The sequence below is a fragment of the Rattus norvegicus genome, chromosome 6 (genome assembly GCF_036323735.1).
Source record: "Rattus norvegicus strain BN/NHsdMcwi chromosome 6, GRCr8, whole genome shotgun sequence".
In the NCBI taxonomy this organism is placed as follows: domain Eukaryota; kingdom Metazoa; phylum Chordata; class Mammalia; order Rodentia; family Muridae; genus Rattus; species Rattus norvegicus.
Window position 1 is genome coordinate 82488694 of NC_086024.1, and position 14287 is coordinate 82502980.

A 14287-nucleotide genomic window follows, 5' to 3' on the forward strand; every position below is an offset into this window, starting at 1 on the left:
TGGCTGCAGTGGGCCCAGCTACCTTGCCAGCATGTCTTCCCTGCTGTGGATTGTGCTCTCAAACTGTCAGCCAAAATAACTCTTTCCTTCAGTTGCTCTTGGCCGATATTTTCTTCACAGAATAAGAAAAGTAACTGATGTTGGATCACTGATGCCGCCGGAGTAGAGTGGATCAGCCTCACCTTTTCTTCTATGTAGTACCTCCCCTAAGCTCATGGCCGGCCAAAGCACCACAGTAGAGCAGAAGGATAGGACTGGCTCGCTGACACTCCAGCCTGAGGCCACTTGAGTTATGTCCTTATATTCTATTTAGTACCATCGCTGAACTGCTAAGCTCAGGGACCCCTCCCCTCTAAAGCACTGGTTCTCTTCCTAGTGCTACCACTCTTAAAAACAGTTCTTAATGCTGAGGTGACCTCCAACCATAAAATTACTTTGTTGCTACTTCATAACTGTACTGTTATGAAGTATGAAGTAGTTACTGTATAAAGAAGTATGTTTACTACTGTTATGAATTGTAATGTAAATATCTGTGTTTTCTAATTATCTTAGGCGACCCCTGTGGAGGATTGAGAACCACTGCTCTAAAGTCTACAGAAGTAAGAAATAGTCTTTATTCTGTAGGTTGCTGTAGGAACTCCTATCCCAGCTTCCCCAATGCAAAAAAGAAAGAAAGAAAGAAAGAAAGAAAGAAAGAAAGAAAGAAAGAAAGAAAGGAAGGAAGAAAGGAAGAAACCTAAGGATATTTTTCCTAAAACCTGTCTAGGCACTTCTCTCTAAGGAACTTGGAACTATTGTTCCAAGAACTACTACTACTACATAGGTTTGTTTGTTTCATAATAAAACCCTTCTACTATTTAAATCCACTTATGGCATTCATCATATAACTCAAACCTAAACATTCCACCTAAAAGCCACATATGCTGGCATGGGCCTGGAATTATATCACTTGGAGAGTAAAAGCAGAGACTTTTGGCAGTGAAGGAACAGATGTAAGACACAGACCCACTCTCACTCACAGCAGCTGGAGGAGTTTCATAACCTTTTTTTAAATATTGATTTTAAATTACTTTTATGTGTATGGGTAATTTGCCTGCATGTGTATATGTGGACCATTCATGTGTCTGGTGCCCGTGAAAGCCAGAATTGGTTATCAGGTTCCCTAGACTGGAGCTATAATGGTTGTGAGCTATCCTGTAGGTACTAGGAACCACACCCAGGTCCTCTAGGAGAACAGCTAGTACTCACCATTGGACCATCTCTCCAATACCAAACATTTATTTTATTCCTAAGTGTGTGTGTGTGTGTGTGTGTGTGTGTGTGTGTGTGTGTGTGAATGGGCCCCATAGACTCATGTGTTTGAATGCTTGGTGCATAGGGAGTGCCACTATTAGGGGGTATGGCCTTGTTAGAGCATGTGTGGCACTGTGGGGGTAGGCTCTGAGGTCTCAGATGCTCAAAGTAGGCCCAGTGGATATTTCCTTCCTGTTGCTTGCTGGTGGACCCAGATATAGAGCTCTCAGTTCCTTCTCTAGCACCAAGTTTGCCTGCATACTCCCATGTTTCCCACCATGAGAATAATGGACTAAACCCCTGAAACTGTAAGACTGTAAGCTAGCCTCAAGTAAAAGTTTTACCAGAGTGGCCATGGTCATGGTGCCTCTTCGCAGCAATAGAAATCCTAAGACAGTGGACAGTGTGTGTGTGTGTGTGTGTGTGTGTGTGTGTGTGTGTGTGTGTACACATGTGTGCATGTGTATGCATGAGTGTGGATGCTCGCAGAGGCCAGAAGAAGGTGTAGGATCCCTCAGAGCTGATTTAGGATGGTTGTGAGCCACCTGATTTGGGTGCTAAGAACCAGACTTACATCCTTTGCACCCAATTTTTTTAAATTAATTTTTATCTATATGAATACACTGTAGCTGTCTTCAGACACACCAGAAGAGGGCATCAGATCTCATTACAGATGGTTGTGAGTCACCATGTGGTTGCTGGGAATTGAACTCAGACCTCTGGAAAAGCAGTCAGTGCTCCTAACCACTGAGCCATTTCTCCAGCCCCATTTGCACCCAATCTTAAATGTCAAGCTGTTTCTCCAACCCTCCAGCACTGGGATTTCAGACATGCTCCACCAGGCCCAACTCTAAGTAGAGTTCTAATAAGATCATTAAACCAGCACTCTGTGTTAGAAACATGGACACATTTTGTATCTTCTTACAATGTTAAGAGTTTATCTGGTTAATGAGATGACTCGGAGGGGAAAGGTGCCCGTCACCAAGAATGATAACCTGAATTCCATCCCCAGATTCCATGTGGTAAAGAAGAAAACTGACTGTGACCTCATGTACACATGTACACAGAAAGTAATTAAAAATAAAAAGACAACTTCTAGAACAACGATTTTACTAGCCATATCATTTCTTTGGCTACATTTTGCAAACAAAATAATTTTGCTTGAGAGCTGGCCTTTGGCAAACATGGGTTCTCATATTATACTGTCATTACCTCTTAGGTCACATATTACATACCATATACTATATATGCATATATATACTGGGAGCAGGCTTTGCGGTATACATATGTATGAGGTATATGTATATATGTATATAGTGTGATATGTAATATCATATATAGGTAGATGGAGGGGACACATGAGTTCAGTTCCCAGCACCACTATGGTAGTTTAGCTTTGTCTGTAACTCCAGTTCAGTGATCCAACTCGCACTTCTGGTCTCTAAGGGCATCATGCATACATGTAGTTGCAGAGACATACATGAGGACAAAACACCTATACACCAAAATAATAATAAAATGTAAAAGATCCTATCTTTTATATGGACAAATAACTCAGTGAGACCCTGTTTACAATTAGAATTAAATAATTTTCAGACTTAATTGCTTTTTACCCAATCTTTGTTTTCTTTTTTTTTTTCCTTTCTTTTTTTTTCGGAGCTGGGGACTGAACCCAGGGCCTTGCGCTTGCTAGGCAAGTGCTCTACCACTGAGCTAAATCCCCAACCCCCAATCTTTGTTTTCTATATTGCTTAATATAGAAATTAATATGTTATATACCCTCAAGCTCCTTCAAAGACCTCCCCCCTCCCCATCTGTCCGTCTCCTTCTCGGAGTTTTTCAAGACAGGGTTCTCTAGCTGTCCTGGAATTGGCTCTGTAGACAGGCAGGCTGGCCTTGAACTCATAGATCTATCTGCCTCTGCCTCTCAAGTGCTGGGATTAAAACACACATGCCACCACCTGGCTTTTATTTTTATTTTTTTGGTTTTGGCTTTGGTTTTGTTCGAGATTGGGTTTTTCTGTGTATCCCTGGTATTCATTTTGTAGATGACAAGTGCTGTTACATTGATAAGAAACTCTCATCAATCCAGTTATGAGTCTCCACACAAATAGCATACAGGGTAAGACCAAGTTACTGTTACTAAGAACAAAAACTCTCATTCCTTTTCCAGGACCAAACTTCTATTTGACCTTTGTGTTTGTGTAACTTTTTTTTTTTTAACTAAAACATGTACCTCTAATTCAAATATAAAACTAGCTTCCATACTAGCATTGCGGATAGGGCAAAGTGGAATTTAGAAAATAAGCACAGGAAAACACGGTCAACTTCCCCAGACCTGCTACTATACCAGCAGGCTCTAGGACCCGCTGGAAACAGCATTGCTCAGGGTCAGAATATAAAATGCCTTAATCTAGATCTGACGAACTGCTGGCCTAGGTCCGCAGCCTCAGTGTCCTTATCATTAAGAAACAGCTCATTCAAGTTTCTAGTTTTTAACGACTAAGGCATACAAGCGATTCTCAGTGTCCACAATGATTATTAGCTGTTAGGACTCGTGGTGGTTCAGTTCACTAATGGAAGGCTGCCAGCGCCTCCCGGCACTCTGCGCATGCGCAACAGCCATAAATTGCCATGCCCTTTCCTAATTCAATCTCTTGGGATTAAATTAGAAGGTATAGTCGCTTCCGTCCCATGGCTGCTACTTAAGTGTTTAAGAACACCACGAAATCAGCGACATATCAAGTTTAAGGGGGTGCCTTTGCAGACCCCGAGGTTGGATCTACCACACCGACGTGATTCCTCTCCGCTCTGCGCAAGCAGCAGAGCCCAACCACCGCGGGGGGGGGGGGGGAGGGGCTGATGACCTGCCGGCTTCTCGTTGGTCCAGAATCACCGACCTGCAAGCTTCTTCCCCTTCCGGTCCCTGGGTGGTTGAGGCCCGAAAATAAACCCAGCAGTCATTGGCTGGGGTGGGCTGTCAGTCCTTCCGCTTGTAGCGGCGGGCGCGGTGCGGCGCTGCGCGGCCTGTAGAGCAGTCGCGAAGCCTGCTGCAGAGAGAAGATGGCGGTCGCTGTGAGAGCTTTGCAGGAGCAGCTAGAAAAGGCCAAAGAGAGCCTCAAGAATGTGGACGAGAATATCCGCAAGCTCACCGGGCGGGACCCGAATGATGTGAGGTACGTTTCGGACGGAACCTGTGAGGTTGGCGAGGTCGGTTCGCCTCGGGTCGGGACGAACCGGGGAGAGAGGACAGCCGGCCGGTTATGGGCCGGATGGGGGTCAAGGGGTCTCTTTCCCGGGCGGCGGCCGAGCCCTCTACTCGGTTAGGCGGGGAGACGCCATACCTGCGTCCTAGGTCGCTTGGTGCAAGTGCTTGCGAATGGAAGGCGAGCTTGGCTGCGCGGCATGGCTTCCGCACCCCTGGGAAGGCCAAGACCACGGCTTCCCGCCCTTGGCGCTGCAGGCCCGGAACTGCAGTACAAAGCCCCTTTCCACCCCTGCCGCCCCGAACCCCGGTGGAAGTGGTGGCCACCTCTCCCTACTGGCCCTGGGTGTCCTTCCCTTAACGTTGGCAGATAGGACCTGACCCAGCCTTATTAATATGTAGCAGTCTCGAGGTACATATATTTTCTTAACACTGGTCTCGGGGAAGCAAGAAAGAGGATTATAATTTTTCGTTTTAAGGAAGTGGATCTAAAACCGTCATTTTAGAATTATTTGTGTTCATTTTTCCTTGGGGTGTACAACACCTGTGGAAGTAAATGATGCCCTCCCATATGTCTATATAGGACTTTTACACTGATTGTAATTTTTTTTTAGGCCCATCCAAGCCAGATTGCTGGCCCTTTCTGGTCCTGGTGGAGGTAGAGGACGAGGTAGTTTATTGCTAAGGTAAGGTCTTTCATGGATGTCAACTGCTATGTTTCTAATAAACGTATTGCAAAAGTAGAGGTTGGAGACTATTAATTAGAACAGTTTCATATAAACTTAGTTGTGTTCTTAAGTTCTATAAAGGCTTTTTGACATCTGAGAATGTAGTTGGTAGTAGGGTGTTGTTCCCTGCAAAGGGAAGAAGGCAACTCGTAAATATTTGCTTAAGTTTGTTTCACTTGCGTTTTTCATTTTTATGAAATCAACTGAATTCTCTAGTCAACTGTAAATACCAGTTTCGCTAATGTTTCTCAGGCTTTATATTGGATGTTTTTAATTGCAGGCGTGGATTCTCAGATAGTGGAGGAGGACCCCCAGCCAAACAGAGAGACCTGGAAGGGGCAGTCAGTAGGTATGTTTTCAAAAGAAAAAAAATGCCTGAAGTTTCAGTAGGTACTTTGTTTTCTAGGACACTACAGCTATTTCTGTGTCGTTGGGATTTATTTGAACTGGGCTAACCAGCACTTTACAAAAGTCAAGTGAGATTGGAAGGAGTAACACTTTCTGTTTCATACTTTGAAAAACACCAGGGGGGTTGGGGATTCAGCTCAGTGGTAGAGCGCTTGCCTAGCAAGGGCAAGGCCCTGGGTTCGGTCCTCAGCTCTGGGAAAAAAAAAAAGAAAAACACCAGGAAATGTTTGGACATGATAAGAGAGCAAAGTTTGGCTTGGAGCATCTTTTCTTTTTTTTAAAAATTTCATGTATGTGAGTACACTGTCACTGTCTCCAGACACACCAGAAGAGGACATCAGATCCCATTACAGGTGGTTGTGAGCCACCATGTGTTTGCTGGGATTTGAACTCAGCCTCTGGAAGAGCACTCAGTGCTCTTAACTACTGAGCCGTCTCTCCAGCCCTGGTTTGGAGCATCTTGCCTTTTTTTTTTCTCTCTACTGAGGAGAAAACAGTAAATGCATAGAGTGTCTTCTGGAGATGGGTCCTAGAATACTCATTCGCCTTTGATGCTGCGGTGGCCATTTAGATGGTTTTCTCTGTATTAGGCTGGGTGGAGAGCGTCGGACAAGAAGAGAATCACGCCAGGAAAGTGACCCAGAAGACGATGATGTTAAAAAGGTATGAGCACAATTCTTAGTGTGTTTCTAAAAGAATGTTACCCAAGTACAGGAAATACTGATATTTTCTTTTCTCTTGTAGCCAGCACTGCAATCTTCTGTTGTAGCTACCTCCAAAGAACGCACACGTAGAGACCTTATCCAGGATCAAAACATGGATGAAAAGGGAAAGCAAAGGTATCTGCTCACCGAGTCAGATAGAATACTAAGGGAGATTACACTTAGTCAGACGCTTGTACGACTTCTTAGAAAGTGTTGAGTTTGGTGTAGATTATGCAGACAGTGATTTCCTTTTTCTGTTTCTTAGGAACCGACGAATATTTGGCTTGTTGATGGGCACTCTTCAGAAATTTAAACAAGAATCTACTGTTGCTACTGAACGGGTATTGGTGCTTTTTTTGTTTGTTTGTTTTGCTTCATTTACTCATTACCAAATAGGAGACTGCTGTTAGAGAACAAGAGAGAGAGAGGGAGCGAGAAAGCGAGCATGCGAGAGCTTGAATGTTCTCTAGTTTTCTGACAAAAGCTTTGCTGTGAAGCTCTGGATAAACTGGTATACACGGTTTTTAGTTAAGGGTCAGTTTGAATTATGGATGCTCCTACCTCTACCTTACAAGTGCTGGGATTTTTTGGAAAAAAAAATTTTTTTTTCCTGAGATGGTTTCTGTGGGTATCCCTGGCTGTCCTGGAACTAGCTCTGTAGATAGATGCCTCTCCCTTCCAAGAACTGGGATTAAAGGCATGCACCACCATCACCTCCTAGTCACCTTTGGGTTTTTGAAATGGGATCTCACTATGTAGATGAATCTAGCATCTGACTCAATAGAGATCTGCCTGCCTTTGCTTCCTGAGTGCTGGGGATAAAAGGTGCAAGCCACCAAACCTGGCTTTATAGTGGGTTTTTGCCTTTATTTTATGTGAATGGTGGGGTGGGTGGGTGTGGGTGTAGGACAGAAGAGGGTGTTGGATCTTCTGTGGCTGGAGTTAGAGTTGTGAGCTGCCCTATGATAGCTGAGAATCAAACACAGGTCCTCTGAAAAAGCAGCCAGTGATTGTTTAACCTCTGAGCCATCTCTCTAGCCCCTGGGAGGTATGTATGTGTGTAATTTTTTTTAAAGACATGGTCTAATGTAGACCACGGCTAGTCTTAAGATTTTTTTTTTTTTAACGAATTAACTTTATGTATATGAAGAGGGCATCAGATCCCATTACAGATGGTTGTGAGCCACCATGTGGTTGTTGGGAATTGAGTTCAGGACCTCTGGAAGAGCAGACAGTGCTCTTAACCACTGAGCCATCTCTCTAGCTCTGGATTTTCTTTTTAAGTTATATTTATTTATGTGATAGGTGATAGGTGTATATATCTTTTTTTTTTCCTTAGTATAGAATGGAGTTTATTCAGAGCATGGGGAGGGAGGTAAGTGGGTAGTAGGGCAGAGAGAGAAGTAGAAGAGGAAAGGAGTACAGGCTGGCCAAGAGCATGTGGAGAGAAAAAGGGGGAAGGGGAATGGGGAGAGAAGGGACAAAGGGGTAAGAGCAAGAGCAAGCAAGATATATCTATGTTTAGATAGATATATATGTGCATGTGTGGGTGCATGCAGGGAGGGAGGGAGAGGTGTCAGAGACCAGCTTGAAATTGAAAAACTACTCCTAGGTGTGAGTTTGGGGGCTGGGGGTTGAGCTCAGGTTTTATCATCAGTATTCACCTTACCTGTTGAGCCATCATACTGGCTCTGGAATATTCTATCTTCTTGGAATAAGGCCTCATTGTAGTCCAGGCTGGATTTGAACTGTCTATGTTACTGAGAATGACCTTGAGCAGTTGGTCCTCCTGCCTCCTACTCCTGTATCCTGGAATTACAGACATTAAGGCCCTGCTCAGGAGTTGTAATTGAGTCTTATTACACACCCAAAGGCAATCCGTAACACTCTGGAAGCAAAAGACTACCCTCTACAGTGTATTCCATTTTGCTTCTATAAACTTTTATTTCGGTACAGCTACAGATTTGTGTCTGTGGAGCAGCTTCTGTAGGAAAACTAACAGAAAGGGAAATTCTGGTCAGCTAGTGTGTGTGGGCGGGGGGTAATAAATTATTTCAGCATTCAGTTTGAGAATATGAAATGACTACACAAATAGTTATGATGATAAATGTCTATAGATCTTGTAACTCAGAAGGCCAAGATAGGAGGAACCCTGGTCTGTCTGGGATATATAGTAAGACCTGGTGAGACCCTGTCTCAACCACAAACAAAAAAAAAAATCACAATTTTTTTAAAATTATTTTTAATATTTGTGCCCAAGGAGTGAGAAGAGGATGTCTGGTCTCTTGGAGTGAATGTATGTTTGATAGCCAGGCTTCACCATGGTTATTAGATCCAGACTCTGCTCTCTGAACTGCTGAGCTGCCTCAAATGTGTAGCTCATGTTTGAAGAAAGATTTTTAATGAACTGGGAAATACAACTGATTACTTGCTAAGTTAGGCTTCTGCAAGGTGTGGTAGTATATGCATATAATCTCAGAAGTATAATAGCTGAGTCTAACCTGGACTACCCAGCAAGACTCTCAGAAGCTAGTTGTTGCTCGTGTATATAATATTTCGGGGCGAGAGGTTGACAAAACCTGCCCTGGCTACATAGTCAGAGACCAGCCTGCGCTACATGATAGTCTATTTAAGATAAACAGATTAAAACTTCAGCCACATCCTGTTATCTAGAAAGAATAGTTGAAGATCCTCATACAGTGCTTTCGGTAAAACACCTACCATGCGACCGTGGACCTGAGTTCCATCCCCAGAACCCATGGAACCTAGAAGTGGTAACAGGCACTTAAGTCCCCAGTGTTGGTAAGGTGGAAAGAGACGGATTCCTGGAGTTCAGCAAGTGCCTTAACTCAGCCACCTTACAAGCCTAGGTTAAATTCTGTTAAGGAGACTTACGATGCAATTGAATGCTGTAGCCAGTAACTTTAATACTGAGACATTTATGGGGAAATGCCTTAGTTACTATTTGCCAAAACACAAATTGCAAGCAGACCCAAATACAAAGTTCAGATTACATGGAAAGCAACATGATGAAAGTGTATAAGTGTACATAGTAAAATAAGTTTCAGGTAGTCAAGATGTGTGAGGCTTGTTACTGTAACTGAATTAAAACTAAATAAACCTTGGTTATTTTTTACTTATACTAAAGAATACTACTTCACTTTTAGCAAAAGAGACGCCAAGAAATTGAACAAAAACTTGAAGTTCAGGCTGAAGAAGAGAGAAAGCAGGTTGAAAATGAGAGGAGAGAACTGTTTGAGGAGAGACGTGCTAAACAGACAGAACTGCGGCTTCTGGAACAGAAGGTTGAGCTTGCACAGCTGGTAAGTAGTGCTTTATTTAAATCCTAAATTAGATAATTGTATTTATAAAACATTGACCTTTTCACCTTTCTTTAGCAAGAAGAATGGAATGAGCATAATGCCAAGATAATTAAGTATATAAGAACCAAGACAAAGCCCCATTTGTTCTATATTCCTGGAAGAATGTGTCCAGCTACCCAAAAGCTAATAGAAGAGTCACAGAGAAAAATGAATGGTAAGTATGTGAAGTCCATTGATTTTTCTGAGTGGTTAGACCGTACCTTCACATATGCCCATTTTTAAGAAATAATAGTTCAGTTTTGGGTTGTTTTTTTCATGATATTCTGAAATTGATAGTGGGATCAGAGTTCAGGAGTATTTTCTGCATAATTGAGTGGAAACTCATTTTATAGGTGATAAAGACTTCGTGTAAGATTTTTGTGTTTTAACATCTTAGTAGACACAGAAGAATGATGAGGGAATAAGGCAGAACATAAGCCCATGTGAGACATTCACGTGGAGGCCTAGGCACTGGCACAGGCCTTTTTGGTGTGCTTGGGAACAGAAAAGTGACTATATAATGGTTCGGCCTTAAAGAGGTTTGCTAAGCCTCATCTAGCATAAAGCTCAGCAGCACTGGTAGCCCTGTTTTCCCTCAGGTTTATGTGAGTAGAATTCCTAGGTCTGTAGGTGTGTTGTGGTTATTTGCATTAAGACCTCAAGTTCAGTTCTCAACATACCACCCACCCCAAAACAAAACAAAAGGCAAAACATAGAGGTACAAAAAGATGATTAGATGACAGTGACCTTTTTTTTTCTTTTTCTTTTTTCTTTTTTTCGGAGCTGGGGACCGAACCCAGGGCCTTGCGCTTACTAGGCAAGCGCTCTACCACTGAGCTAAATCCCCAACCCAACAGTGACCATTTTTGACCTGGTATAAAATTGTTATTTTGAATTTTCTTAACTGTCATGAACTTACACATGTAAATTTTTATCGTTTAGCTTTATTTGAAGGTAGACGCATCGAATTTGCAGAACAAATAAATAAAATGGAGGCTAGGCCTAGAAGACAATCAATGAAGGAAAAAGAGCATCAGGTGGTGCGTAATGAAGAACAGAAGGCGGAACAAGAAGAGGGTAAGGTGGCTCAGCGAGAGGAAGAGTTGGAGGAGACAGGTAATCAGCACAATGACGTAGAAATAGAGGAGGCAGGAGAGGAAGAGAAGGAAGCAGGTGTAGTTCATAGTGATGCAGAGAAGGACCAGGAGGAGGAGGAACAAAAGCAGGAGACGGAGGCTAGGATGGAGGAGGAGACTGGGGTAAGAGAAGGTGAGAAGCAGCAGGATAGTCAGCCAGAAGAAGTTATGGATGTGTTAGAGATGGTTGAAAGTGTCAAAAATGTGATTGCTGAGCAGGAGGTGATGGAGACTAATCAAGTTGAAAGTATAGAACCTTCAGAAAATGAAACTAGCAAGGAATTGGAGCCAGAGATGGAATTTGATGTTGAGCCAGATAAAGAATGTAAATCTCTTTCTCCTGGAAAAGAGAATATTAATTCTCTGGAAGTGGAAAAGGAGTCTGAGGAAAAAGAGGAAAAAGAAGATAAAGAGCCTGAGCCCCAACCTGAGCCTGTGGCTCAGCCTCAGCCCCCACCTCAGCCCCTGCCCCAGAGCCAGCCCCATTCTCAGCCCCATTCTCAGCCCCATTCTCAGCCCCAACCTGCACTCCAGTCCCAGCCTCTCAGTCAGCCTGAGGCTTTGCCATTGGCTGTTCTGCAGCCTCCACCCCAGGTTATTCAGGAGCAAGGGAATCTACCTCCTGAGCGGAAGGATTTTCCTGTAGAGGCTATAAAACTCCCTGAGGTGCCTGTAGAGCCAGTCTTGACAGTGCATTCAGAAAACAAAAGCAAAAATAAGACTAGGAGCAGAAGCAGAGGGCGAGCAAGAAATAAAACGAGCAAGAGTAGAAGTCGCAGCAGCAGCAGCAGTAGTTCCAGTAGCAGCTCTACTAGTAGCAGCAGTGGGAGCAGCTCCAGCAGTGGCAGCAGTAGTAGTCGAAGCAGCTCCAGCAGCAGCTCCAGCACAAGTGGGAGCAGCAGCAGAGACAGCAGCAGCAGCAGTAGCAGTAGCAGTGAGAGTAGGAGTCGCAGTAGGGGCCGAGGACATAACCGAGATAGGAAGCACAGAAGGAGCGTGGACCGGAAGCGAAGGGACACTTCAGGACTAGAAAGAAGTCACAAGTCTTCAAAAGGTGGTAGTAGTAGAGATACGAAAGGATCAAAGGATAAGAATTCCCGATCTGACAGAAAAAGGTCTATATCAGAGAGTAGTCGATCAGGCAAAAGATCTTCAAGAAGTGAAAGAGACCGAAAATCAGACAGGAAAGACAAAAGGCGTTAATGGAAGAAGCCAGGCTTGCTTAGCCTATTCTTTGCAGCAGAAGATTTGATGAGTAAAAGGATTACCTTGTAAAGAGGATGCTGCCTTAAGAATTGCATGTTGTAAAAATTCTTTTTGGAAAATACAGACTGTTTGTTTACCAGACATTCTTGTACTTTTTGCATAATTTTGTAAGAGTTATTTATCAAAATTATGTGAGGTTCCAAAATATGTAAAAATGATAATAATAAAAAAAGATTAACATCCTTTGTCATCTTTTTTAAATACCCTATTACTTTTCAGTCAGAATCTGTATATTTTAATAGGTAAATCTTTAATTGTTCCTTTATGTTCTGTATCATACATTGCTTTTGTAGAAATAAATATGCATCTTTCATTATTTTTGGGATGTCCTTGTTGACAGTTGTATAATAAATATCTTTATATCATTTTCAGTTTTTGTCACAAGATACTGAACATGATTAGGATGTTTTTGAAGGTTTCATCACTTTGATTTGCCTGAAAAGTTATTTTGAGTTGCCAGGTTTTTACAGCTTTGATGGGGAATAGTTCTTTTAAAACATTTACTTATTTCCCATTTACAATTTTTAATCTAAGCATTTTTCTGTTTTTGATTTAAACCATTCAGTTGGTAGATAACTTAAACAATACTATTCGGTTGTCATTTCATGATTATAGAACAAGATTCTCTTGTCCTCACAGTTACTTGTGTGGTAACAATGTAGTGTGTCATCTGTTAATAGTTATCACCTCCTGGGTGGTTAGGGGGTGGGTAAAAATATCTGCTAAATTTGGTTTTTGAATTTGTGGTCTTGTCTTTTCTGTTGGCTATAACTGAAACATGCCAATTTGTGTTTTCAAGAATTTTTGTTTAAGGAAGTATTGTATGGAAGTTTACACAATGAAGGAAGTTCATCTAGACTTGAATATGTAAACAAGATAACACACAAGTGTACCAAGTGATTATTAACTTTGTTGTTTATAAATTTGTATGGACCTGGAGTATCTGTTGCCCATTACTATATATGTGCAAATAAATGTGGCTTAGACTTGTGACTGTTTAAGATTAGTACTTGTATTAATAACGTTTTGATGCATATGAGATATGAGAGCATTTAAACGAGAGTGGCTATTTTAACATTGTAGCTTTGGCCTGACGTTAAATATTCAGTATATCATCTGTAAGTAAATGGTTTGAGTGAAAAATGAGCAAATAATCTTCATTCAGTTTTGTGTCTGTACCACCCATGTGTTAAAGCAAGTGTGAAAAGAATCCATAAGCATGCTGTGACACCAAGACGGGCTTAGTCAACAACTGGTGCTTGGCAAAATGCTTTGGCCTTGTGCTATGCAATGAAACAGATTGGTGAAGGAATGAGTAGATTAAAAATGGCAGCAGCCCTCCCAATGCTAATTTAACACATAGATTTATTCAGGAAGATGAGAATGGGGGAGGGGGCTCCAAGAAAGGCATACTCAATAACATCTTTTTACTTAAATGTTTGTCTCTGTGGGCATATGCAGGCACCAAGGACACTGGAAGTCATTGAATCCCTTGGGGTGAGAGTTAGGTTCTGCTCATTGTGGATGCTGAGGAACAAACTTAGGTCCTCCACTGGAGCCCTATGAGCTCATAACCTTTTTGTTGATATGTCCCAAGTACTAGGTGTGTGCTACCACACCCATCCTAGAAAAATTAAGCTCTCATTTCTGGTTATTTTAATATCTTGTGTATTTAAGTATTGTTTTTTAGTTTAAAGCATAGTATGTGTAAGATACACAATTTTAAGTAGAATACTACTTTTGCAACCTTCACTGTCAAACACAACAGTGCTCTCTTTCCCTCTTTCATAGTGCCTGGGACCAATCTCAGGACTTCGAGTATGTTAAAACGCAGGTATTTAGCCTCTGAACTCTATACATACATAACATACCGACCTACCTTTAGTGACTGGAATTTTACAATGGTCCTTGTCATGGAAAATAAGACTTTGAAATCCCTTCTCTATTAGTAGATAGTCCTAAATTCTAGGTATGCAAGGGCACTCCATATAGAAGTCACACTTCTCATGTGCCTTGGAGCTAGTTGTGGCCATTATGGGAATGTGGAAACCAGGGGTGAATTCCCAGGTTACACTGTCCCTCCACTTTTCCTTTTTTACCAAATAGTGTGGCATGTATTTGCTAGCAATAAGCATAGATCGTAGAGAAGAGTAGCTCAAAGCAACTCGTGGAACTGATCCATCCA

At 42.2% G+C, this 14287-nt stretch overlaps 1 protein-coding gene across 1 annotated transcript; it reads left to right on the plus strand.

The window, feature by feature from the left end:
* Positions 1-4338: 4338 nt before the first annotated feature.
* Positions 4339-12652, plus strand: Pnn (pinin, desmosome associated protein). The gene is made up of 9 exons (NM_001109023.1): positions 4339-4469; positions 5113-5184; positions 5507-5575; positions 6225-6297; positions 6379-6473; positions 6604-6679; positions 9506-9661; positions 9737-9875; positions 10643-12652. The coding sequence occupies exons 1-9, from the start codon at positions 4357-4359 to the stop codon at positions 12037-12039; spliced, it is 2190 nt and encodes a 729-aa protein (NP_001102493.1). The 5' UTR covers positions 4339-4356; the 3' UTR covers positions 12040-12652.
* The last annotated feature ends 1635 nt before the right edge of the window (positions 12653-14287 follow it).

Coding starts and splice junctions, on each gene's coding strand:
- Pnn (NM_001109023.1), top strand. CDS start 4,357: ATGGCGGTCGCTGTGAGAGCTTTGCAGGAGCAGCTAGAAAAGGCCAAA. Junction 4,470..5,112: donor CGGGACCCGAATGATGTGAG/GTACGTTTCGGA, acceptor ATTTTTTTTTAG/GCCCATCCAAGCCAGATTGC. Junction 9,876..10,642: donor GTCACAGAGAAAAATGAATG/GTAAGTATGTGA, acceptor TTTATCGTTTAG/CTTTATTTGAAGGTAGACGC.